General features: G+C 58.7%; 3 protein-coding genes across 3 annotated transcripts; 2 read left to right on the forward strand and 1 right to left on the reverse strand.

Annotated features, from left to right (window-relative positions):
* The first annotated feature begins 1,248 nt into the window (after positions 1 to 1,248).
* On the forward strand, positions 1,249 to 6,116 carry LOC138735250 (histone-lysine N-methyltransferase 2B-like). The gene is made up of 2 exons (XM_069883157.1): positions 1,249 to 1,409; positions 5,459 to 6,116. The coding sequence occupies exons 1-2, from the start codon at positions 1,335 to 1,337 to the stop codon at positions 5,732 to 5,734; spliced, it is 351 nt and encodes a 116-aa protein (XP_069739258.1). The 5' UTR covers positions 1,249 to 1,334; the 3' UTR covers positions 5,735 to 6,116.
* A 5,674-nt stretch (positions 6,117 to 11,790) lies between these two features.
* Positions 11,791 to 17,784, forward strand: PSENEN (presenilin enhancer, gamma-secretase subunit). Its single transcript, XM_069883158.1, has 5 exons — positions 11,791 to 11,839; positions 12,800 to 12,860; positions 14,865 to 14,969; positions 16,393 to 16,708; positions 17,681 to 17,784. The coding sequence occupies exons 2-4, from the start codon at positions 12,800 to 12,802 to the stop codon at positions 16,530 to 16,532; spliced, it is 306 nt and encodes a 101-aa protein (XP_069739259.1). The 5' UTR covers positions 11,791 to 11,839; the 3' UTR covers positions 16,533 to 16,708; positions 17,681 to 17,784.
* Positions 17,785 to 17,856: 72 nt separating this feature from the next.
* LIN37 (lin-37 DREAM MuvB core complex component) lies at positions 17,857 to 25,612 on the reverse strand (the record flags this gene model as incomplete). The annotated part of the gene is made up of 8 exons (XM_069883156.1): positions 17,857 to 19,137; positions 19,565 to 19,638; positions 20,271 to 20,381; positions 21,356 to 21,507; positions 22,281 to 22,357; positions 22,980 to 23,009; positions 23,348 to 23,401; positions 25,543 to 25,612. Coding segments are annotated over 8 exons (650 nt in total), but the record flags the coding sequence as incomplete, so codon positions are not given.
* Positions 25,613 to 26,378: the final 766 nt, after the last annotated feature.

The following is a 26,378-nucleotide window of genomic DNA, read 5'->3' on the forward strand; positions in this document are numbered from 1 at the left end:
GGCACTGGGAGGTTCTCAGGAGGGTTCTTGGAGGGCTCTGGGAGGTTCTAGAAGGTTCTGGGAGGGACTGGGGGGCACTGGGGGAGGTTCTAGAGGGAACTGGGGGACACTGGGAGGTTCTAGAAGGTTCTTGGAGGGAGTGGGGGACACGGGGAGGAACTGGGGGACACTGGGAGGAACTGGGAGGTTCTAGAAGGTTCTGGGAGGGACTGGGGGGCACTGGGAGGAACTGGGGGACACTGGGAGGTTCTAGGAGGGTTCTAGAAGGTTCTGGGAGGAACTGGGAGGGACTGGGGGACACTGGGAGGTTCTAGAAAGTTCTTGGAGGAACTGGTGGGCCCTGGGAGGTTCTTTGAGGTTCTTGGAGGAACTGGGGGACACTGGGAGGTCCTGGGAGCTTCTAGAGGGAACTGGAGGACACTGGGAGGTTCTTTGAGGAGTTGGGGGACACTGGGAGGTTCTGGGAGGTTCTTAGAGGAACTGGGGGACACTGGGAGGTTCTAGAGGGAGCTGGGGGCCACTGGGAGGTTCTTCGAGGAGCTGGTGGGCCACTGGAGGTTCTGGGAGCTTCTAGGAGGAACTGGAGGACACTGGGAGGTTCTGGGAGGTTCTTTGAGGAGCTGGTGGGCCCTGGAGGTCCTGGGAGCTTCTAGGAGGAACTGGGAGGGACTGGGAGGTTCTTGGAGGAGCTGGTGGGTCCTGGGAGGTCCTGGGAGGTTCTTGGAGGTTCTTTGAGGAGCTGGTGGACACTGGGAGGTTCTGGGAGGTTCTTTGAGGAGCTGGTGGGACACTGGGAGGTCCTGGGAGCTTCTAGGAGGAACTGGAGGACACTGGGAGGTTCTTGGAGGTTCTTGGAGGAGCTGGGGGACACCGGGAGGTTCTGGGAGGTTCTGGAGGAAACTGGGGGACACTGGGAGGTTCTTCGAGGAGCTGGTGGGCCACTGGGAGGTTCTTTGAGGTTCTTTGAGGTTCTTTGAGGTTCTTTGAGGTTCTTTGAGGTTCTTTGAGGAACTGGGAGGTTCTAGAGGGAACTGGAGGACACTGGGAGGTTCTTTGAGGTTCTTTGAGGAGCTGGTGGGCACTGGGAGGTTCTTGGAGGAGCTGGTGGGTCCTGGGAGGTTCTGGGAGGTTCTTTGAGGTTCTTGGAGGAGCTGGTGGGACACTGGGAGGTCCCGGGAGGTCCTGGTGGGCCCTGGGAGGTGCCGGGAGGTTCTTTGAGGTCCTGGTGGGCCCTGGTGGGCCCCGGGAGGTGCCGTTGGGCTGAGCGCCGGGTGTGCAGGTCGTCGATCCACGGGCGGGGGCTCTTCTGCAAGCGGCCCATCGAGGCGGGCGAGATGGTCATCGAGTACTCGGGCATCGTCGTCCGCTCCGTCCTCACCGACAAGAGGGAGAAGTTCTACGACAGCAAGGTGGCCCCTGGGGGGGCCTCGGGGGGGACCTGGGGGGCACCTCGGGGACCTGGGGGGGACGTGGGGGACCTGTGGGGGGGGCCCTGAGGTTCTACGGTGCCCTGGAGGCATCTGGGGGGCTTCGGAGGAGGCGCCAACCCCGTGGTTGAGGCCTTCTGGAAGCCTCCGAGATGCCTCCACGAGCTCCTCAACCCTCCATGAGCTCCTCAACCTTCCCTGATGGTTCCATCCCTCCACGATCTCCTCAACCCTCCACGAGCTCCTCGTCCCTCCACGATCTCCTCATCCCTTGATGTCCTTCCTAAACCCTTGATGATGCCTCCATCCCTCCCTCATCTCCTGATCCTTCCATGATCTCCTCATCCCTCCTTGATCTCCTCACCCCTCCATGACCTCCTCACCCCTCCATGACCTCCTCAACCCTTGGTGATGCCTCCATCCCTCCATGATCTCCTCACCCCTCCATGATCTCCTCACCCCTCCATGATCTCCTCATCCCTCCACGATCTCCTCAACCCTTGGTGATGCCTCCACCCCACCTTGATCTCCTCAACCCTCCCTGATGCCTCCATCCCTCCATCATCTCCTCATCCCTTCCCAATCTCCTCATCCCTCCCCGATCTCTTCAACCCTCCCAGATCTCCTCAACCCTTGGAGATGCCTCCACCCCTCCATGATCTCCTCATCCCTCCACGATCTCCTCATCCCTCCACGATCTCCTCATCCCTCCACGATCTCCTCACCCCTCCACGATCTCCTCACCCCTCCACGATCTCCTCATCCCTTGATGTCCTTCCTAAACCCTTGGTGATGCCTCCATCCCTCCCTCATCTCCTCATCCCTCCACGATCTCCTCATCCCTCCACGATCTCCTCATCCCTCCACGATCTCCGCACCCCTCCACGATCTCCGCACCCCTCCACGATCTCCGCACCCCTCCACGATCTCCTCATCCCTCCACGATCTCCTCACCCCTCCACGATCTCCTCATCCCTTGATGTCCTTCCTAAACCCTTGGTGATGCCTCCATCCCTCCCTCATCTCCTCATCCCTCCACGATCTCCTCATCCCTCCACGATCTCCTCATCCCTCCACGATCTCCTCATCCCTCCACGATCTCCTCATCCCTCCACGATCTCCTCATCCCTCCACGACCTCCTCACCCCTCCACGATCTCCTCATCCCTTGATGTCCTTCCTAAACCCTTGGAGATGCCTCCATCCCTCCACGATCTCCTCATCCCTCCATGATCTCCTCATCCCTTGATGTCCTTCCTAAACCCTTGATGATGCCTCCATCCCTCCCTCATCTCCTGATCCTTCCACGATCTCCTCACCCCTCCATGATCTCCTCATCCCTCCTTGATCTCCACAACCCTTGGTGATGCCTCCATCCCTCCACGATCTCCTCAACCCTCCATGATCTCCTCATCCCTTGATGTTCTTCCTAAACCCTCCACGATCTCCTCACCCCTCCATGACCTCCTCAACCCTCCACGATCTCCTCATCCCTTGATGTCCTTCCTAAACCCTTGATGATGCCTCCATCCCTCCCTCATCTCCTCACCCCTCCACGATCTCCTCACCCCTCCACGATCTCCTCACCCCTCCACGATCTCCTCATCCCTTGATGTCCTTCCTAAACCCTTGATGATGCCTCCATCCCTCCCTGATCTCCTCGTCCCTCCACGATCTCCTCGTCCCTCCACGATCTCCTCGTCCCTCCACGATCTCCTCGTCCCTCCACGATCTCCTCGTCCCTCCACGATCTCCTCGTCCCTCCACGATCTCCTCATCCCTCCATGATCTCCTCACCCCTCCATGATCTCCACAACCCTTGGTGATGCCTCCATCCCTCCCTGATCTCCTCATCCCTCCACGATCTCCTCAACCCTTGGTGATGCCTCCACCCCACCTTGATCTCCTCAACCCTCCCTGATGCCTCCATCCCTCCATCATCATCTCATCCCTCCCCGATCTCCTCATCCCTCCCTGATCTCCTCAACCCTTGGAGATGCCTCCACCCCTCCCTGACCTCCTCACCCCTCCACGATCTCCTCATCCCTTGATGTCCTTCCTAAACCCTTGATGATGCCTCCATCCCTCCCCGATCTCCTCGTCCCTCCCCGATCTCCTCGTCCCTCCCCGATCTCCTCGTCCCTCCCCGATCTCCTCGTCCCTCCCCGATCTCCTCGTCCCTCCACGATCTCCTCGTCCCTCCACGATCTCCTCGTCCCTCCACGATCTCCTCGTCCCTCCACGATCTCCTCGTCCCTCCACGATCTCCTCAACCCTCCATGATCTCCTCAACCCTTGGAGATGCCTCCATCCCTCCACGATCTCCTCGTCCCTCCACGATCTCCTCGTCCCTCCACGATCTCCTCGTCCCTCCACGATCTCCTCGTCCCTCCACGATCTCCTCGTCCCTCCACGATCTCCTCATCCCTCCATGATCTCCTCATCCCTTGATGTCCTTCCTAAACCCTTGATGATGCCTCCATCCCTCCCTCATCTCCTGATCCCTCCACGATCTCCTCACCCCTCCATGATCTCCTCATCCCTCCTTGATCTCCACAACCCTTGGTGATGCCTCCATCCCTCCATGATCTCCTCAACCCTCCACGATCTCCTCATCCCTTGATGTCCTTCCTAAACCCTTGATGATGCCTCCATCCCTCCCTCATCTCCTCACCCCTCCCCGATCTCCTCACCCCTCCCCGATCTCCTCACCCCTCCACGATCTCCTCACCCCTCCACGATCTCCTCACCCCTCCACGATCTCCTCACCCCTCCACGATCTCCTCACCCCTCCACGATCTCCTCACCCCTCCACGATCTCCTCATCCCTCCACGATCTCCTCATCCCTCCACGATCTCCTCAACCCTCCACGATCTCCTCAACCCTCCACGATCTCCTCAACCCTCCACGATCTCCTCAACCCTCCACGATCTCCTCATCCCTTGATGTCTTTCCTAAACCCTTGATGATGCCTCCATCCCTCCATGATCTCCTGATCCTTCCATGATCTCCTCAACCCTTGATGATGCCTCCATCCCTCCATGATCTCCTGATCCTTCCATGATCTCCTCAACCCTTGATGATGCCTCCATCCCTCCATGATCTCCTGATCCTTCCATGATCTCCTCAACCCTCCATGATGCCTCCATCCCTCCCTCATCTCCTCAACCCTCCATGATCTCCTCAACCCTTGTTGATTCCTCCATCCCTCCACGATCTCCTCAACCCTCCACGATCTCCTCACCCCTCCATGATCTCCTCACCCCTCCATGACCTCCTCAACCCTTGGTGATGCCTCCATCCCTCCACGATCTCCTCGTCCCTCCACGATCTCCTCAACCCTCCATGATCTCCTCATCCCTCCATGATCTCCACAACCCTTGGAGATGCCTCCACCCCTCCCTGATCTCCTCGTCCCTCCACGACCTCCTCGTCCCTCCACGACCTCCTCGTCCCTCCACGACCTCCTCACCCCTCCCCGATCTCCTCACCCCTCCCCGATCTCCTCATCCCACCTTGATCTCCTCAACCCTCCATGATCTCCTCATCCCTTGATGTTCTTCCTCAACCCTCCATGATCTCCTCAACCCTCCATGATCTCCTCATCCCTTGATGTTCTTCCTCAACCCTCCATGATCTCCTCAACCCTCCATGATCTCCTCATCCCTTGATGTTCTTCCTAAACCCTCCACGATCTCCTCAACCCTCCATGATCTCCTCATCCCTTGATGTTCTTCCTAAACCCTCCACGATCTCCTCAACCCTCCATGATCTCCTCAACCCTTAGTGATGCCTCCATCCCTCTCTCATCTCCTCAACCCTCCATGACCTCCTCAACCCTCCATGACCTCCTCAACCCTCCCTGATCTCCTCAACCCTTGGTGATGCCTCCATCCCTCTCTCATCTCCTCAACCCTCCATGACCTCCTCACCCCTCCCCGATCTCCTCATCCCTTGATGTCCTTCCTAAACCCTTGATGATCTCCTCACCCCTCCATGATCTCCTCATCTCCTCCGGGTTGTCCCCTCAGGGCATCGGCTGCTACATGTTCCGCATCGACGAGGCCGAGGTGGTGGACGCCACCATGCACGGCAGCGCCGCCCGCTTCATCAACCACTCGTGCGAGCCCAACTGCTACTCGCGGGTCATCCACGCCGAGGGCCACAAGCGCATCGTCATCTTCGCCCTGCGCCGCATCGCCCGCGGCGAGGAGCTCACCTACGACTACAAGTTCCCCATCGAGGAGCCCGCCGCCAAGCTGCCCTGCAACTGCGGCGCCAAGCGCTGCCGACGCTTCCTCAACTAGAGACGGACCGGGCCGGGCCCGCCCCGCCCCGCGCGGCTCCCGGGGGGCCTCCGGGAGGGAGAGCGCGAAGGGTTGGAGGGGTCTTCAAGGAGATATGGAAGGTCTGGAGATGCCTTCAAGGAGATATGGAAGGGTTGGAGGTGTCTTCAAGGAGATATGGAAGGTCTGGAGATGCCTTCAAGGAGATATGGAAGGGTTGGAGGTGCCTTCAAGGAGATATGGAAGGTCTGGAGGGGTCTTCGGGGCTTGGGAGCCTCCTAGGGGGGGTTTAGAGGGAGAGATGGAAGGTCTGGAGATGCCTTCAAGGGTTGGAAGCGACCTAGTGGTCGTTTAGATGGAGATCTGGAAGGGTTGGAGGTGTCTTCAAGGAGATATGGAAGGGTTGGAGGGGTCTTCGGGGCTTGGGAGCCTCCTAGGGGGGGTTTAGAGGGAGATATGGAAGGTCTGGAGATGCCTTCAAGGAGATATGGAAGGGTTGGAGGGGTCTTCGGGGCTTGGGAGCCTCCTAGGGGGGGTTTAGAGGGAGATCTGGAAGCTCTGGAGATGCCTTCAAGGAGATATGGAAGCTCTGGAGATGCCTTCAAGGAGATATGGAAGGGTTGGAGGGCTCTTCGGGGCTTGGGAGCCTCCTAGGGGGGGTTTAGAGGGAGAGATGGAAGCTCTGGAGATGCCTTCAAGAGTTGGGAGTGACCTAGTGGTTGTTTAGATGGAGATTTGGAAGCTCTGGAGATGCCTTCAAGGAGATATGGAAAGGTTGGAGGGGTCTTCGGGGCTTGGGAGCCTCCTGGGGGGGTTTAGAGGGAGATTTGGAAGCTCTGGAGATGCCTTCAAGGGCTGGGAGTGACCTAGGGGTCGTTTAGAGGGAGATTTGGAAGGTTTGGAGGTGTCTTCAAGGAGATATGGAAGGGTTGGAGGGCTCTTCGGGGCTTGGGAGCCTCCTAGGGGGGGTTTAGAGGGAGAGATGGAAGGTCTGGAGATGCCTTCAAGGAGATATGGAAGGGTTGGAGGGGTCTTCGGGGCTTGGGAGCCTCCTAGGGGTGGTTTAAATGGAGAGATGGAAGGTCTGGAGATGCCTTCAAGGGTTGGGAGCCTCCTAGGGGTTGTTTAGAGGGAGATTTGGAAGGGTTGGAGGTGTCTTCAAGGAGATATGGAAGGGTTGGAGGGCTCTTCGGGGCTTGGGAGCCTCCTAGGGGGGGTTTAGAGGGAGATTTGGAAGGTTTGGAGGTGCCTTCAAGGAGATATGGAAGGGTTGGAGGGCTCTTTGGGGCTTGGGAGCCTCCTAGGGGGGGTTTAGAGAGAGATTTGGAAGGTCTGGAGGTGCCTTCAAGGAGATATGGAAGGGTTGGAGGGCTCTTCGGGGCTTGGGAGCCTCCTAGGCGGGGTTTAGAGGGAGAGATGGAAGCTCTGGAGATGCCTTCAAGGGTTGGAAGTGACCTAGTGGTTGTTTAGATGGAGATTTGGAAGCTCTGGAGATGCCTTCAAGGAGATCTGGAAGGGTTGGAGGGGTCTTCAAGGAGATCTGGAAGGTCTGGAGATGCCTTCAAGGAGATATGGAAGGGTTGGAGGGGTCTTCGGGGCTTGGGAGCCTCCTAGGGGGGGTTTATAGGGAGAGATGGAAGGTCTGGAGATGCCTTCAAGGAGATATGGAAGGGTTGGAGGGGTCTTCAGGGAGATATGGAAGGGTTGGAGGGCTCTTCGGGGCTTGGGAGCCTCCTAGGGGTGGTTTAAATGGAGAGATGGAAGGTCTGGAGATGCCTTCAAGGAGATCGGGAAGGGTTGGAGGGATCTTCGGGGCTTGGGAGCCTCCTAGGGGTTGTTTAAATGGAGATCTGGAAGCTCTGGAGATGCCTTCAAGGAGATATGGAAGGTCTGGAGATGCCTTCAAGGAGATATGGAAGGGTTGGAGGGGTCTTCGGGGCTTGGGAGCCTCCTAGGGGTGGTTTAGAGGGAGAGATGGAAGGTCTGGAGATGCCTTCAAGGAGATATGGAAGGGTTGGAGGGGTCTCCGGGGCTTGGGAGCCTCCTAAGGCTGGTTTAGAGGGAGATCTGGAAGCTCTGGAGATGCCTTCAAGGGTTGAGAGTGACCTAGTGGTTGTTTAGATGGAGATTTGGAAGGGTTGGAGGTGTCTTCAAGGAGATCTGGAAGGGTTGGAGGGCTCTTCGGGGCTTGGCAGCCTCCTAGGGGGGGTTTAGAGGGAGATCTGGAAGCTCTGGAGATGCCTTCAAGGGTTGGGAGTGACCTAGGGATGGTTTAAATGGAGATATGGAAGGGTTGGAGGTGTCTTCAAGGAGATATGGAAGGTCTGGAGGTGCCTTCAAGGAGATATGGAAGGGTTGGAGGGCTCTTCGGGGCTTGGGAGCCTCCTAGTGGGGGTTTAGAGAGAGATTTGGAAGGTCTGGAGGTGCCTTCAAGGAGATATGGAAGGGTTGGAGGGGTCTTCAAGGAGATCTGGAAGGGTTGGAGGGGTCTCCGGGGCTTGGGAGCCTCCTAGGGGTGGTTTAGAGAGAGATTTGGAAGGTTTGGAGGTGTCTTCAAGGAGATATGGAAGGTCTGGAGGGCTCTTCGGGGCTTGGGAGCCTCCTGGGGGTGGTTTAAGTGGAGAGATGGAAGGTCTGGAGATGCCTTCAAGGAGATCTGGAAGGGTTGGAGGGGTCTTCGGGGCTTGGGAGCCTCCTAGGGGGGGTTTAAATGGAGAGATGGAAGCTCTGGAGATGCCTTCAAGAGTTGGGAGTGACCTAGTGGTTGTTTAGAGGGAGATCTGGAAGGGTTGGAGGTGTCTTCAAGGAGATATGGAAGGGTTGGAGGGGTCTTCAAGGAGATATGGAAGGGTTGGAGGGGTCTTCAAGGAGATATTGAAGGGTTGGAGGGGTCTTTGGGGCTTGGGAGCCTCCTAGGGGGGGTTTAGAGGGAGATCTGGAAGGTCTGGAGATGCCATCAAGGAGATATGGAAGGTCTGGAGATGCCTTCAAGGAGATATGGAAGGGTTGGAGGGGTCTTCGGGGCTTGGGAGCCTCCTAGGGGTGGTTTAGAGGGAGAGATGGAAGGTCTGGAGATGCCTTCAAGGAGATATGGAAGCTCTGGAGATGCCTTCAAGGAGATATGGAAGGGTTGGAGGGGTCTTCGGGGCTTGGGAGCCTCCTAGGGGGGGTTTAGAGGGAGATCTGGAAGCTCTGGAGATGCCTTCAAGGGTTGGGAGTGACCTAGGGATGGTTTAAATGGAGATATGGAAGGGTTGGAGGTGTCTTCAAGGAGATATGGAAGGGTTGGAGGGGTCTTCGGGGCTTGGGAGCCTCCTAGGGGGGGTTTAGAGGGAGAGATGGAAGGTCTGGAGATGCCTTCAAGGAGATCTGGAAGGGTTGGAGGCATCTTCAAGGAGATATGGAAGGTCTGGAGATGCCTTCAAGGAGATCTGGAAGGGTTGGAGGCATCTTCAAGGAGATCTGGAAGGTCTGGAGATGCCTTCAAGGAGATATGGAAGGGTTGGAGGCATCTTCAAGGAGATATGGAAGGTCTGGAGATGCCTTCAAGGAGATATGGAAGGGTTGGAGGCATCTTCAGGGCTTGGGAGCCTCCTAGGGGTGGTTGAAATGGAGATCTGGAAGCTCTGGAGATGTCTTCAAGGGTTGGGAGTGACCTAGGGGTTGTTTAGATGGAGATTTGGAAGTTCTGGAGATGCCTTCAAGGAGATCTGGAAGGGTTGGAGGGCTCTTCGGGGCTTGGGAGCCTCCTAGGGGTGGTTTAGAGGGAGATTTGGAAGCTCTGGAGATGCCTTCAAGGGTTGGGAGGGGTCAGTGGTCATTTAGACCACTAGATCATTTAGATCTAGAAGCTCTAGAAGGGAGATCTGCAAGCCCTGGAGGTGCCTTCAAGGCCCTGAGGTGCTCCTGGAAGCCCTGGAGGTGCCTTCAAGGCCCTCAGATGCCTCCTGGAAGCCCTGGAGATGCTCCTGGAAGCCCTGGAGGTGCCATCAAGGCCCTTGAGATGCTCCTGGAAGCCCTTGAGATGCCTCCAAGGCCCTTGAGATGCCTCCTGGAAGCCCTTGAGATGCCATCAAGGCCCTGAGATGCCTCCTGGAAGCCCTTGAGATGCCATCAAGGCCCTGAGATGCCTCCTGGAAGCCCTTGAGATGCCATCAAGGCCCTGAGATGCCTCCTGGAAGCCCTGGAGATGCCTCCAAGGCCCTGAGGTGCCTCCTGGAAGCCCTGGAGATGCCTCCAAGGCCCTGAGATGCCTCCTGGAAGCCCTGGAGATGCCTCCAAGGCCCTTGAGATGCCTCCTGGAAGCCCTGGAGATGCCTCCAAGGCCCTGGACCTTGCGGGAAGCGCTGGACCACGGGGTGTTGGACACCGAGGAGCCTCCTGGAAGCCCGGGAGATGCCTCCAACCACCCCTCGGGGGGGAGGAACCGGACGCTGGGGACCTTCAGGAGGCCTCGTCGTCCCCCCCCACCTTGTTTCGGGGCCATTTTTTTTTTTGGGGGGGGTGGGGGGAGGGCGGTTGGGGACGTCGGGGGTTGGGGACAAGGTGGCTTCGGCCACAATAAAGACGGGGGGGATGGACCCCCCGGTTGGGACAACGCGGCCTCGTCCTTGGGGGCCCCTCCCTGGTGGCCCCAACCCTCCATGATGGCCCCAACCTTCCCTGATGGCCCCATCCTTGAGGTCCCCAACCTTGGTGTCTCCATCCCTGATGTCCCCAACCCTCTTTGAGGTCCCCAACCCTCCTTGATGGCCCCATCCCTGAGGTCCCAACCTCGATGTCCCCATTCTTGGTGTCCCCAACCCTCCCTGATGTCCCCAACCCTCCTTGATGGCCCCATCCTTGATGTCCCCAACCCTCCTTGATGGCCCCATCCTTGATGTCCCCAACCCTCCTTGATGGCCCCATCCTTGGTGTCCCCAACTCTCCCTGATGGCCCCATCCTTGATATGATGTCCCCAACCTTCCATGATGTCCCCAACCTTCCATGATGTCCCCAACCCTCTTCAATGTCCCCAACCCTCCTTGGTGTCTCCATCCTTGATGTCTCCATCCTTGATGTCTCCATCCTTGATGTCCCCAACCTTCCCTGATGTCCCCAACTCTCCTTGGTGTCTCCATCCTTGATGTCTCCAACCTTCCTTGGTGTCCCCAACCCTCCCTGATGGCCCCATCCCTGAGGTCCCCAACCTCGATGTCCCCATCCTTGGTGTCCCCAACCCTCTTTGATGTCCCCATCCTTGATATGATGGGACAACCTTGATGTCCCCAACCCTCTTTGATGTCCCCAACCCTCCCTGATGTCCCCAACCCTGGTGTCTCCAACCTTGGTGTCTCCAACCCTCTTTGATGTCTCCATCCTCGATGTCCCCAACCTTCCATGATGTCCCCAACCCTCCTTGATGTCCCCATCCTTGATGTCTCCAACCCTCTTTGATGTCCCCAACCCTCCCTGATGGCCCCATCCCTGAGGTCCCCACCTCCCAGGGGGATTTTGGGGGTAAAAAAGGGGGATTTGGGGGGGGAAAAGGGGGATTGGGGGGGAAAAAAGGGGGATTTGGGGGGGAAAAAAGGGGGATTTGGGGGGGAAAAGGGGATTTGGGGGGGGAAAAAAGGGGGATTTGGGGGGGGAAAAAAGGGGGATTTGGGGGGGAAAAGGGGGATTTGGGGGGGAAAAGGGGGATTTGGGGGGGAAAAGGGGATTTGGGGGGGGAAAAGGGGGATTTGGGGGGGAAAAGGGGGATTTGGGGGGGGAAAGGGGGATTTGGGGGGGAAAAGGGGGGATTTGGGGGGGGAAAAGGGGGATTTGGGGGGGAAAAGGGGGATTTGGGGGGGGGAAAAGGGGGATTTGGGGGGGAAAATGGCCCCTTGGGGGTAAAAAAATGGATTTTGGGGGTAAGAAAAGGTGCTTTATGGGTAAAAAGCAGCGATTTTAGGGGTAAAAAGCACTTTTGGGGGGTGAAAGACCCGGATTTGGGGGTCTCCGAGGCGATTTGGGGGGGTTAAAGGGAAAATGGTGACGGGGGGGGGGGGGCGGCTCCCAGCGTCCCCCGCGACCGGAAGTGCCGGACCCGGAAGTGGCGGAGGAACCGGAAGCGGCGGGGAGAGGGGGAAGAAGGAGGCGAGGTAGCGGCGGCGCTTGGGGGTGGGGGGCGCCTCTATAGGGTCTCTATGGGGCGCTATGGGTCTGTATAGGGCTCTATGGGGTCTCTAGGGGCCTCTATGGGTCTGTATAGGGCTCTATGGGGTCTCTAGGGGCCTCTATGGGTCTGTATAGGGCTCTATGGGGTCTCTAGGGGCCTCTATGGGTCTGTGTAGGCCTCTGTGGGGGCGCTGTGGGTCTCTATGGGGGCACTATGGGGTCTCTATGGTCTGTATAGGGCCCTAGGGTCTCTCTGGGTCTGTATAGGGCTGTATGGGGCCTCTGTGGGTCTGTATAGGGCTCTATGGGGTCTCTGTGGGGTCTCTATGGGGCCTCTATGGGTCTGTATAGGGCTCTATGGGGTCTCTATGGGGTGCAATGAGGTCTCTATGGGTCTGTATAGGGCTCTATGGGGCCTCTATGGTGCGCTATGGGCCTCTGTGGGTCGTTACGGGGTCTCTATGGGTCTGTATAGGGCGCTATGGGGTCTGTGGGGTCTCTGTAGGTCTCTATGGGGTACTATGGGGTCTCTATGGGTCTCTGTGGGTCTGTATAGGGCTCTGTGGGGTCTCTATGGGTCGCTATGGGGTCTCTATGGGTCTGTGTAGGGCTCTATGGGTCCCTATGGGGTCTCTATGGGTCCCTATGTGGTCTCTATGGGTCTGTATAGGGCACTATGGAGTCTCTGTGGGGTCTCTGTGGGGTCTCTATGGGTCTGTATGGACCTCTATGGGGTCTCTTTGGGTCTGTACAGGACTCTATGGGGTGTCTATGGGGTCTCTGTGGGGTCTCTGTGGGGTCTCTATGGGGTCTCTATGGGGCACTGGATCTCTCTGGGGTCCCTGGGGGTCCCTATGGGTCCCTGGGGGTCCCTCTGGGGTCCCTCTGGGTCCTGGGGGTCCCTGTGGGTCCCTCTGGGGCAGCCGTGGGTGTCGCTGTTGCAGATGAATCTCTCCCGCGCCAGCAACGAGGAGAAGCTGCAGCTCTGCCGCAAGTACTACCTGGGTGAGTGCCCGACAGCCCCTATAGCGCCCCTATAGAGCCCCCCATAGCGCCCCTATAGAGCACCCCATAGCGCCCCTATAGAGCACCCCATAGGGACCCACAGGGGCCCCATAGAGACCCCACAGGGACCCATGGAGACCCCATAGTGCCCCCCAGACCCCATAGGGACCCCATAGGGACCCCATAGGGACCCCATAGGGACCCCATAGGGACCCCATAGAGACCCCATAGGGACCCATAGAGCCCCCATAGAGCCCCCATAGAGCCCCCATAGAGCCCCCATAGAGACCCCATAGAGACCCCATAGAGACCCCATAGAGATCTATAGGGACCCCATAGGGACCCCTAGAGCCCCCCTAGAGCCCCCATAGAGCCCCCATAGGGACCCATAGGGACCCCGTAGAGATCTATAGAGCCCCCATAGGGACCCCATAGAGACCCCATAGGGATCAATAGAGACCCCATAGAGATCTATAGAGACCCCCTAGGGACCCCCTAGAGCCCCCATAGGGACCCATAGAGACCCCATAGAGACCCCATAGAGACCCCATAGAGATCTATAGAGCCCCCATAGGGACCCACAGAGACCCCACAGAGACCCCACAGAGACCACATAGGGACCCCTAGAGACCCCCTAGAGCCCCCATAGAGACCCCATAGGGACCCATAGAGACCCCATAGAGGTCTATAGAGCCCCCATAGGGACCCCATAGGGACCCCATAGAGACCCCATAGAGATCTATAGAGACCCCACAGAGACCCCCTAGGGACCCCCTAGAGACCCCATAGAGACCCCATAGGGACCCATAGAGACCCCATAGGGACCCATAGAGACCCCATAGAGATCTATAGAGCCCCCATAGGGACCCCACAGAGACCCCACAGAGACCCCATAGGGACCCATAGAGACCCCATAGAGATCTATAGAGCCCCCATAGGGACCCCATAGAGACCCCATAGAGATCTATAGAGACCCCACAGAGACCCCCTAGGGACCCCCTAGGGACCCCCTAGGGACCCCCTAGAGACCCCATAGGGACCCCATAGGGACCCCCTAGAGCCCCCATAGGGACCCCCTAGAGCCCCCATAGGGACCCCCTAGAGCCCCCACAGAGACCCCATAGGGACCCCAAGGCAGTTAATTAGTTAACTAGGAGGGTTCATTAGTCTGACTTGGGTTAATTAGAGTGGTGATAGGCGGCTAACTGGGGACTTATGGGGTGTTAATTAACTGGGGGGGTTAATTGGGGGGTTAATTGGGGGTCTAGTGGGGGTTAATGGGGTCTAATAGGTTAATGAGGGTCTAATTGGAGGCTAATAGTGTCTAATTGGGAGTTAATTAGTTTTAATGGGGGTCTAATTGGGGCTTGATGGGGGTCTAATTGGGGGCTAATAGGCCATCTAATGGGGAGTTAATTAGTTTTAATGGGGGGGCCTAATTGGGGGTCTGATGGGGCATCTAATTAGGAATTAATTGGGGGTTGATGGGGGCTTTAATTAGGGGTTAATTGTGGGTCTGATTGGTCTGGTGAGGTGATTTATTTGGGGTTTAATGGGGGGGCTAATTAGTCTTTATGGGGTCTAAATGGGGGCTAATGGGGTGTCTAATTGGTTGCTAATTAATCTTAATGGAAGCCTACTTGGGGGTCTAATTGGGGGCTAATGAGTTGTCTCATTGATGGCTACTGGGGGCCCTAATTGGGGGTTAATTAGCCTTCATGGGGGTCTTCTTGGGGCTAATTGAGGGTTAATTGGGGTCTAGTTGGAGAGTTAAGGGTGGGTCTAATGGGAGTTTTATGTGGGGGTCTAATTAGGGGTTGATTAGTCTTCATGGGGGGCCTAATTGGGAGTTAATTAGCATTAACGAGGGGGCTAATTTTGCTAATTAGTGTCTTTTTTTTGCTTCTCTAGTTTGTTCCATTCACTCATTACGAAGCTTGTGGGTTGAGGGGGGAAGGAGGGGCTTGGGGGGGCTCTAATGAGTGTTAATTACCCTCTAATTAGGGGGCTTCGCCCTGCTGCCTTTCCTGTGGCTCGTTAACGTCCTCTGGTTCTTCCGCGAGGCCTTCGTGGAGCCGCCCTACAGCGAGCAGGACCTGATCCGGCGCTGTGAGGGCTTTGGGGGGGGCTGTACAGGGGGGTTTGGGGGTTCAGGAGGGTTTTGGGGTCCCCCCCGGGTCCCCCCTTTTCACCCTTAATCCCTCTGCCCCATAGATGTGGGGCTGGGCTGGTTGGGGGGGGGGGGGCAGTGTGGATTTTGGGGTGCGGGGGGCACTGTGTGGGTTTGGGGGGGTCGTACAGGGGGGTTTTGGGGTTCAGGAGGGTTTTGGGGTCCCCCCCGTGTCCCCCTTTTTCCTCTTAATCCCTCTGCCCCATAGATGTGGGGCTGAGCTTGTGGGGCTGAGCTTGTGGGGAGCCCAGTGCATGGGGATGCTGGGGGGGGGGCAGTGTGGATTTTGGGGTGCGGGGGGGACTGGGTGGGTTTGGGGGGGTCGTACAGGGGGGTTTTGGGGTTCAGGAGGGTTTTGGGGTCCCCCCCGTGTCCCCCTTTTTCCCCTTAATCTCTCTGCCCCATAGATGTGGGGCAGATCTATGGGGCCCTCAGTGCTTGGCTTGTGGGGATGCTGGGGGGGGGGCAGTGTGGATTTTGGGGTGCAGGGGGGACTGGGTGGGTTCAGGGGGGTCGTACAGGGGGGTTTTGGGGTTCAGGAGGGTTTTGGGGTCCCCCCCGTGTCCCCCTTTTCACCCCCAAACCCTCTGCCCCATAGATGTGGGGCAGACTCACGGGGTGCATATATGGGGCCCTCAGTGCATGGTGGTGTGGGGATGCTGGGGGGGGCAGTGTGGATTTTGGGGTGCGGGGGGGGACTGTGTGGGTTTGGGGGGTCGTACAGGGGGGTTTTGGGGTTCAGGAAGGTTTTGGGGTCTCCCCCGTGTCCCCCTTTTCCCCCTTAATCTCTCTGCCCCATAGATGTGGGGCTGAGCTTGTGGGGCTGGGCTGGTGGGGAGCCCCGTGCATGGGGATGCTGGGGGGGCAGTGTGGATTTTGGGGTGCGGGGGGGACTGGGTGGGTTTTAGGGGGGTCGTACAGGGGGGTTTTGGGGTTCAGGAGGGTTTTGGGGTCCCCCCCGGGTCCCCCCTTTTCTCCTTAATCCCTCTGCCCCATAGATGTGGGGCTGGGTTTGTGGGGAGCCCAGTGCATGGGGATGCTGGGGGGGGGGCAGTGTGGATTTTGGGGTGCGGGGGGGACTGTGTGGGTTTGGGGGGGTCGTACAGGGGGGTTTTGGGGTTCAGGAAGGTTTTGGGGTCCCCCCTGTGTCCCCCCTTTTCACCCCCAAACCCTCTGCCCCATAGATGTGGGGTAGATCTATGGGGCCCTTAGTGCTTGGCTTGTGGGGATGCTGGGGGGGGGGGGCAGTGTGGATTTTGGGGTGCGGGGGGGACTGTGTGGGTTTGGGGCTATTGTACAGGGGGGTTTTGGGGTTCAGGAGAGTTTTGGGGTCCCCCCTACCCCCTGTTTTCTCCCCTCTAGACGTTCGCCGCTCGGCTGTGGGGCTGGGCCTGTGGGGGGCGGGTTTGGGGGCCTGGATCGGGCTCTTCCAGAGCCGCCGGGCGCAGTGGGGGGCGCTGGGGGACGCTCTGGCTTTCACCCTCCCCCTCGGCACCCCCTGAACCCCAACCCCCCCCCCCCCCCCCAAAACCCAAAAGAAGGGGTGGGGGACGCCCCTCGACCCGGGGGGAGCCCCAAAACCCGCCTCGGGGACCCCAAAAGGCGAGGAAGGAGCCCAAAAGGTGCTGCCCCCCCCCCCCCAAATGCCTTCCAAGATGGCGGCGCTGCAGAAGGAGAGGTGAGGGGGGTGGGGGGGTCTCTATAGGTCCCTATGGGGCACTATGAGTCTTTAAGGGGTCTCTATAGGTCCTTATGGAGTGTCTATGGGGCACTATGAGTCTTTAAGGGGTCTCTATAGGGTGTCTATGGGGTGTCTATGGGGCACTATGAGTCTTTAAGAGGTCTCTATGGGTCTCTATAGGGCACTATGGGGCAGTATGAGTCTTTTAGAAGTCTCTATAGGTCCCTACGGGGTGTCTATGGGGCACTATGAGTCTTTAAGGGGTCTCTATAGGTCCCTATGGGGTGTCTGTGGGGCACTGTGAGTCTTTAAGGGGTCTCTATAGGTCCCTATGGGGTGTCTATGGGGCACTATGAGTCTTTATGGGGTCTCTATGAGTTTCTATAGGGCACTATGGGGCACTATGAGTCTTTAAGGGGTCTCTGTGGGTCTCTATAGGTCCCTATGGGGTGTCTATGGGACACTATGAGTCTTTAAGGGGTCTCTATGGGTCTTTATAGGGCACTATGGGGCAGTATGAGTCTTTTAGGGGTCTCTATAGGTCCCCATGGGGTGTCTGTGGGGCACTATGAGTCTTTAAGGGGTCTCTATAGGTCCCTATGGGGTGTCTATGGGGCACTGTGAGTCTTTAAAGGGACTCTATAGGTCTCTATGGGGCACTATAGGGCACTATGAAGTCTCTGTGGGGTCTCTATGGGGCACGATGGGTCTCTGGGGGGTCCTTATGGGTGTCTATGGGGCACTGTGAGTGCCTATAGGTCGCTGTGGGTCCCTATGGATCTCTATAAGGCCTCTTCGGGGTCATTATGGGTCCCTATAGGTCTTTATGGGGTCCCTATGGGGCACTAGGAATTACTAAGGGGTCTCTATAGGGTCTCTATGGGGCTCTATAGGGTCTCTATAGGTCTCTATAGGGTCTCTATAGGTCTGACCCCTCCTTCTCTTCTCTCCCCCCCCCCCCCCCCCCAGGATCTCGGATGACATCACGTGATCGTGTCATGTGACTGCAAGCCCCGCCCCCCCCCTCGGTTTTGGGGTCTCCTCCCCCCCATTAAAGCCTCTTTGGCCCCGCCCCCCGAGTCACGTGGTCCTTGGCTCTGCCCCACAACTGCCCCCCCCCCCCCAGCCCCATAAGTGACACGGGGTGGGGGCGGGGCCTTTATTGGGGGGTCGGGGGGGTCACTTATGGGGCTGGGAGCTCCCTTAGGGGTCATTAGGGGTCACTTATGGGTCTGGGAGCTTCCTTAGGGGTCATTGGGGGTCACTTATGGGGCTGGGAGCTCCCTTAGGGGTCACTTATGGGGCTGGGAGCTCCCTTAGGGATCATTAGGGGTCACTTAGGGGTCTGGAAGGCCACTTAGGGGTCACTTATGGGTCTGGGAGCTCCCTTAGGGGTCACTTATGGGGCTGGGAGCTCCCTTAGGGGGCTGGGAGGTCACTTAGGGGTCACTTATGGGTCTGGGAGCTCCCTTAGGGGTCACTTATGGGGCTGGGAGCTCCCTTAGGGGTCACTTATGGGGCTGGGAGCTCCCTTAGGGGTCACTTATGGGGCTGGGAGCTCCCTTAGGGGTCATTAGGGGTCACTTATGGGGCTGGGAGCTCCCTTAGGGATCATTAGAGGTCACTTATGGGTCTGGGAGCTCCCTTCGGGGTCACTTATGGGTCTGGGAGCTCCCTTAGGGGTCACTTATGGGGCTGGGAGCTCCCTTAGGGGTCATTAGGGGTCACTTAGGGGTCCGGGAGCTCCCTTAGGGGTCATTAGGGGTCACTTATGGGGCTGGGATCTCCCTTAGGGGTCACTTATGGGTCTGGGAGCTCCCTTAGGGGTCACTTAGGGGTCTGGGAGCTCCCTTAGGGGTCACTTAGGGGTCTGGGAGCTCCCTTAGGGGTCACTTATGGGGCTGGGAGCTCCCTTAGGGGTCACTTAGGGGGCTGGGAGGTCACTTAGGAGTCACTTATGGGGCTGGGAGCTCCCTTAGGGGTCACTTATGGGTCTGGGAGCTCCCTTAGGGGTCACTTAGGGGGCTGGAAGGTCACTTAGGGGTCACTTATGGGGCTGGGAGCTCCCTTAGGGGTCACTTGTGGGGCTGGGAGCTCCCTTAGGGGTCATTAGGGGTCACTTATGGGTCTGGGAGCTCCCTTAGGGGTCACTTATGGGGCTGGGAGCTCCCTTAGGGGTCATTAGAGGTCACTTATGGGTCTGGGAGCTCCCTTAGGGGTCATTAGGGGTCACTTATGGGGCTGGGAGCTCCCTTAGGGGTCACTTATGGGTCCGGGGGGGTCCCTGTGGGTCCGGGGGGGTCCCTGGGGGGTCCCTGGGGGGTCCCTGGGGGTCCGGGGGGGGTCACTGCCTCTCGTAGATGCTGCGGAGCAGCCCCAGGCTGGGCCGGTAGCGCTGCTGCTGCCGCTGACCCGCTTCCCGCCACCTGCGGGTGACGTCACCGCTCAGGCCACGCCCCCTCGCCCCCCTCCCCATTCACAAACCCGCCTCTAGCCACGCCCCCCTCGCCCATTCACAAAAAAGGTCAAAACCACGCCCCCTCGGCTAAGCCCATTCACAAAAATGCGACGCCCCCCAACCCCCTCCCAGTCCTTCCCAGTGCCCCCCAACCCCCTCCCAGTCCCTCCCAGTGCCCCCCAATCCCCTCCCAGTCCCTCCCAGTGCCCCCCAACCCCCTCCCAGTGCCCCCCAATCCCCTCCCAGTCCCTCCCAGTGCCCCCCAACCCCCTTCCAGTGCCCCCCAATCCCCTCCCAGTCCTTCCCAGTGCCTCCCAGTGCCCCCCAATCCCCTCCCAGCGCCCCCCAGTTCATCTCAATCCCTCCCCAGTGGCTCCCAGTGGCTCCCCGTTCACCTCTGTCTCACTCTCCGCCACCGCTCCATGTTTCGCCCCAGGAGGCTCCGTGGGGAGGGAGGGGGGTCCGGGGGCTGGGGGCACAGGGGGCACTTGTGGGGCTGGGGGGGTCACTTATGGGGCAGGGGGGGCACTTATGGGGCAGAGGAGTCACTTGTGGGGCTGGGGGGGTCACTTATGGGGCTGGGGGAGTCACTTATGGGGCAGGGGGGGTCACTTACGGGGCAGAGGGGTCACTTATGGGGCTGGGAGGGTCACTTATGGGGCTGGGGGGGGTCACTTATGGGGCTGGGGGTCACTTATAGGGCTGGGGGGCTCACTTATGGGGCTGGGGGGGTCACTTATGGGGCTGGGGGGTCACTTATGGGGCAGGGGGGGTCACTTATGGGGCTGGGGGAGTCACTTATGGGGCTGGGGGGGTCACTTATGGGGCAGAGGGGTCCCTTATGGGGCAGGGGGGGTCACTTATGGGGCTGGGGGCGTCAATTATGGGGCAGGGGGGGTCACTTATGGGGCAGAGGAGTCACTTATGAGACAGAAAGGGTCACTTATGGGGCTGGGGGGTCACTTATGGGGCTGGGGGGTCACTTATGGGGCTGGGGGAGTCACTTATGGGGCACGGAGGGTCACTTATGGGGCTGGGGGGGGTCACTTATGGGGCAGAGGAGTCACTTATGGGGCAGGGGGGGTCACTTATGGGGCTCACCTGGTCGGGGGGCGGCTGCCCCTCCTCGGGCCCCAGCGGGGAGGGGACGCGGGGCGGCACTTGGGGGGCAGGAGGCGGCAGCACGAAGACGTCTTCGCCCTTCCCGGACACCTTGTTGGGGGGACACTTGGGGGTCAGAGAGGGGGCCCTGCCCCATAGCGGGGCCCAAGGGACCCCTCCTGCCCCATAGAGACTGAGCTCCAGGGGTAAGGTGGCTGCGGGTCCCTATGGGGTCTCTGTGGGTCTCTGTGGGGTCTGTGGGGTCTCTGTGGGGTCTCTGTGGGGTCTCTGTGGGGTCTCTATGGGGTCTCTGTGGGGTCTCTGTGGGGTCTCTATGGGGTCTCTGTGGGTCTCTATGGGGTCTCTGTGGGGTCTCTATGGGTCTCTATGGGGTCTCTATGGGGTCTCTGTGGGGTCTTTATGGGGTCTCTGTGGGGTCTCTATGCCCCCTATGGGTCTCTATAGGTCACTATAGGTCCCTATAGGCCCCTCACCTCGGGGGGGGGCGCCGCCGGGGGTGGCTGTGGGGTCCCTATGGGGTCTCTATGCCCCCTATAGGTCTCTATAGGCCCCTATAGGTCCCTCACCTCGGCTGTGGGCGCCGTCGGGGGTGGCTGTGGGGTCTCTATGGGGTCTCTATGGGGCCCTATGGGTCTCTATAGGTTTCTATAGGCCCCTATAGGTCCCTATAGGCCCCTCACCTCGGGGGGGGGGCACCGTCGGGGGTGGCTGTGGGGTCCCTATGGGGTCTCTATGGGGCCCTATGGGTCTCTATAGGTTTCTATAGGCCCCTCACCTCGGGGGGGGGCGCCGCCGGGGGTGGCTGTGGGGTCTCTATGGGGTCTCTATGTGTCTCTATGGGCACCTATGGGTCCCTATGGGTTCCTATGGGTCTCTATAGGTCCCTATAGGCCCCTCACCTCGGGGGGGGGCGTGGCCGGGGGTGGCTGTGGGGTCCCTATGGGGCCCCTATGGGTCCCTATGGGGTCTCTATGGGCCGCTATGGGTCTCTACGTGTCTCTATGGGTCCCTATGGGGTCTCTATGCCCCCTATGGGTCTCTATAGGCCCCTATAGGCCCCTCACCTCGGGGGGGGCGGCCGGGGGGGGCTGTGGGGCGCCCCCTCGCACCGTGGGGCAGTTGCGCATCCAGGCGCGGCACACGGGGTACAGGGGGGTCCCCTCCGCGAACTGCCCCAGCTCCACGCTGCGGTCGAACAGCTTGATCACGTACGTGTCTGGGGGGCAGCCCCATGGCGCGGGGTCAGGGGGGGCCTCTGCCCCATAGCGACCCCCCCAGCCCCATAGCGACCCCCCCCGGCCCCATAGATCCCCCCCCGGCCCCATAGAATCCGCTCCCAGCCCCATAAAACCTTCACTCTGCCCCATAGAACCTGCTCCCAGCCCCATAGAGGGAGCCTCTGCCCCACAGATCCCCCCCCCGGCCCCATAGATCCCCCCTCCCAGCCCCATAGATCCTGCTCCCAGCCCCATAGATCCTGCTCCCAGCCCCATAGATCCCCCCCCGGCCCCATAGATCCCCCCCCCAGCCCCATAGATCCCCCCCAGCCCCACAGACCCCCCCCCAGCCCCATAGCGGGAGCCTCTGCCCCATAGATCCTGCTCCCAGCCCCATAAAATCCGCTCCCAGCCCCATAGATCCCCCCCAGCCCCATAGATCCCCCCCCAGCCCCATAGCAGGAGTCTCTGCCCCATAGATCCTGCTCCCTGCCCCATAGAACCCGCTCCCAGCCCCATAGATCCTGCTCCCTGCCCCATAGATCCTGCTCCCAGCCCCATAGCAGGTGTCTCTGCCCCATAGCGAGAGCCTCTGCCCCATAGATCCCCCCCAGCCCCACAGATCCCCCCCCAGCCCCACAGATCCCCCCCCCCAGCCCCACAGATCCCCCCCCCAGCCCCACAGATCCCCCCCCCGGCCCCACAGATCCCCCCCCGGCCCCACAGATCCCCCCCCCAGCCCCACAGATCTATGGGGCAGCCCCCCACTCACTCCCCCGGTGGGGCTCGGGTCCCTCCTCTGCCTCCCGGCGCTTCTTCCTCCGCTGCTGGGGGAGCCGGGGGGGCGGCCTGGGACCAGTACAAACCAGTTTGGACCAGTACAAACCAGTTTAGACCAGTAGAAACCAGTTTAAACCAGTACAGAGAAACACAGGCCACAGCGCAGCTCGGGATGGACCAGTACGTACCAGTATAAACCAATACAAAGCAACAACTACCCCCTCCCAGTCCCTCCCAGTGCCTCCCAGTGCCTCCCAGTCCCTCCCAGTCCCTCCCAGTCCCTCCCAGTGCCTCCCAGTCCCTCCCAGTCCCTCCCAGTGCCTCCCAGTCCCTCCCAGTCCCCTCCCAGTCCCTCCCAGTCCCCTCCCAGTCCCTCCCAGTCCCTCCCAGTCCCTCCCAGTCCCCTCCCAGTCCCCTCCCAGCCCCCTCCCAGTCCCCCCCAGTGCCTCCCAGTCCCTCCCAGTCCCCTCCCAGTCCCTCCCAGTCCCTCCCAGTCCCCTCCCAGTCCCCCTAATCCCCTCCCAGTCCCCTCCCAGTCCCCTCCCAGTCCCTCCCAGTCCCTCCCAGTCCCTCCCAGTCCCTCCCAGTCCCCTCCCAGTCCCCTCCCAGTCCCCTCCCAGTCCCTCCCAGTCCCTCCCAGTCCCCCCAGTCCCTCCCAATCCCCCCCAGTCCCCCCCAGTCCCCCTCTCACCTTTTCCCGGGGGCGCTGGGCAAAGCCTCCCTGCAAGCAGGGGGAGAACCCCAAGTTTAAGACCCCAAAACCTCAAATTTTCACCCCAAAACTGGGAGCTCCCTCCCCACCAACTCCCCTAATTTTAAGGGACCCCCAAAACCTCCTGTTTTCTCCCCAAAAATGCCTCCCCCCCCCAAAAATCCCTAATTTTAGGGTCCCCCCCCCTTTTTCCCCCCCTCAGGACCCCAAAAACTTATGGTTTTCCATCAAAAACGCCTGCCCCCCCCCCACACCCCCCTAAGCTTGGGGTCCCCCCCTTTTCCTCCCCCCCAGGGACCCCAAAACCTCGTATTTTCACCCCAAAATGGTGTCTGCCCCCTCCTTACTTGTTCACGGCTTCCCCGGGCGCCTTCGCCGCCTCCTCCTCCGCCGCCGCCTCCCTGCGCCCCAAAAACAGGGGGGGACACCCCGAAATCAGGGTCCCCCCGCCTCATTTCCCCCCTTTTTGCCTCATTTCCCCCCTTTTTCCCTCATTTCCCCCCTTTTTCCCTCATTTCCCCCCTTTTTGCCTCATTTCCCCCCCTTTTTGCCTCATTTTCCCCCCTTTTTCCCTCATTTCCCCCCCTTTTTTCCCTCATTTCCCTCCTTTTCCCCTCATTTCCCCCCTTTTTCCCTCATTTCCCCCCCTTTTTGCCTCATTTCCCCCCTTTTTGCCTCATTTCCCCCCCTTTTCCCTCATTTCCCCCCTTTTTGCCTCATTTTCCCCCCTTTTTCCCTCATTTCCCCCCCTTTTTTCCCTCATTTCCCTCCTTTTCCCCTCATTTCCCCCCTTTTTTCCCTCATTTCCCCCCCTTTTTGCCTCATTTCCCCCTTTTTCCCTCATTTCCCTCCTTTTCCCCTCATTTCCCCCCTTTTTCCCTCATTTCCCCCCCTTTTTGCCTCATTTCCCCCCTTTTTCCCTCATTTCCCCCCTTTTTCCCTCATTTCCCTCCTTTTCCCCTCATTTCCCCCCTTTTTCCCTCATTTCCCCCCCTTTTTTCCCTCATTTCCCCCCTTTTTCCCTCAGTTTCCCCTTTTCTGCCTCATTTCCCCCCTTTTTGCCTCATTTCCCCCCTTTTTCCCTCATTTCCCCCCCTTTTCCCTCATTTCCCCCCCTTTTTCCCTCATTTCCCCCCTTTTTTTCCCTCATTTCCCCCCCTTTTTCCCTCATTTCCCCCCCTTTTTGCCTCATTTTCCTTCTTTTTAGCCTCATTTCCCCCCCTTTTTGCCCCCATTCCCCCTTTTTACCCCCCATGTCCCCCTTTTTACCCCCTTTTTACCCCCATTTCCCCCTTTTTAACCCCATTTCCCCCCTTTTTACCCCCCTTTCCCCCTTTTTACCCCCATTTCCCCCTTTTTACCCCCATTTCCCCCTTTTTTACCCCCAATTCCCCACTTTTACCCCCATTTCCCCGTTTTTTACCCCCAATTCCCCACTTTTACCCCCATTTCCCCGTTTTTTACCCCCAATTCCCCACTTTTACCCCCAATTCCCCATTTTTACCCCCAATTCCCCCATTTTTACCCCCATTTTCCCCTTTTTTACCACCATTTCCTCCGTTTTTACCCCATTTCCCCATTTTTACCCCCATTTCCCCCTTTTTTACCACCATTTCCTCCCTTTTTTACCCCATTTCCCACTTTTACCCCCAATTCCCTCATTTTAGCCCCAATTCCCCCTTTTTACCCCCATTTCCCTCATTTTTACCCCCAATTCCCCCATTTTACCCCCATTTCCCCTTTTTTTACCCCCAATTCCCCATTTTTACCCCCAATTCCCCATTTTTACCCCCATTTCCCCCTTTTTTACCACCATTTCCTCCCTTTTTACCCCATTTCCCCCTTTTTTACCCCCATTTCCCCATTTTTTACCCCCAATTCCCCATTTTTACCCCCAATTCCCCCCTTTTTTACCACCATTTCCCCCCTTTTTACCCCCATTTCCCCCTTTTTTACCCCCAATTCCCTCATTTTTACCCCCAATTCCCCCTCTTTACCCCCATTTCCCCCTTTTATTACCCCCCATTTCCCCATTTTTACCCCCAATTCCCCCATTTTTACCCCCATTTCCCCCTTTTTTACCCCCATTTTCCCCTTTTTACCCTCATTTCCCCCCTTTTTTACCCCAATTCCCCATTTTTTACCCCCCTTTCCCCCTATTTTACCCCTTTTCCCCATTTTTTTACCCCCAATTCCCCCATTTTTACCCCAATGTCCCCCTTTTTTACCCCCATTTCCCCATTTTTACCCCCATTTCCCCCCTTTTACCCCCATTTCCCCCTTTTTACCCCCATTTCCCCCTCTTTTGCCCCCATTTCCCCCTTTTTGCCCCCTTTTTTACCCCAATTCCCCCTTTTTACCCCCAATTCCCCCATTTTTACCCCAATGTCCCCCTTTTTTACCCCCATTTCCCCATTTTTACCCCCATTTCCCCCCTTTTACCCCCATTTCCCCCTTTTTACCCCCATTTCCCCCTTTTTTCCCCCCATTTCCCCCTTTTTGCCCCATTTTTTACCCCCCCCCCATTATTTGCCCCCCTTACCTGCCCCCTCGCTCCACCAGCCCCTGCAGAACTGCGTCCAACCGCGACCGCGCCGACGCCGCCTCCAGGTCTGGGGGGGGGGGGGCAAATAATTGGGGGGGGACCCCAAAAATGGGGGGAAAAGGGGGGGAAATGGGGGTAAAAGGGGGGGAAATGGGGGTAAAGGGGGGGAAAATGGGGGTTGAGGGGGTAAAAAGGGGGGTAAAGGGGGTAAAAAGGGGGTGGGGGTAAATAAGGGGGGGTAAATAATGGGGGAGGGGGGCAAATAATTGGGGGGGACCCCAAAAATGGGGGGAAAAGGGGGGGAAATGGGGGTAAAAGGGGGGGAAATGGGGTAAAAATGGCGGGAAAAGGGGGAAATGGCGGGAAAAGGGGGGGAAAATGGCGGGAAAAGGGGGGAAATGGTGGGAAAAGGGGGGAAATGGTGGGAAAATGGGGTGAAAAGGGGGGAAATGGGTCAAAAATGGCGGGAAAATGGGGAAAATGGTGGGGAAATGGTGGGAAAGGGGGGAAATGGCGGGAAAATGGGGGGAAATGGCAGGAAAATGGGGTGAAAAGGGGGGGGAAAAGGGGAGGAAATGGGGCAAAAATGGCGGGTAAAGGGGAAAATGGTGGGAAAATGGGGGAAATGGTGGGAAAAGGGGGGGAAATGGTGGGGAAATGGTGGGAAAATGGGGGAAATGGTGGGAAATGGTGGAAAAATGGGGGGAAAAGGGGGGAAAATGGGGGGAAAAGGGGCAAAAATGGTGGGAAAATGGGGAAAATGGTGGGGAAATGGTGGGAAAAGGGGGGGAAATGGTGTGAAAATGGGGGAAATGGTGGGGAAATGGGAGGAA

Source organism: Phaenicophaeus curvirostris, unplaced genomic scaffold (genome assembly GCF_032191515.1).
Source record: "Phaenicophaeus curvirostris isolate KB17595 unplaced genomic scaffold, BPBGC_Pcur_1.0 scaffold_626, whole genome shotgun sequence".
Taxonomy (NCBI): Eukaryota; Metazoa; Chordata; class Aves; order Cuculiformes; family Cuculidae; genus Phaenicophaeus; species Phaenicophaeus curvirostris.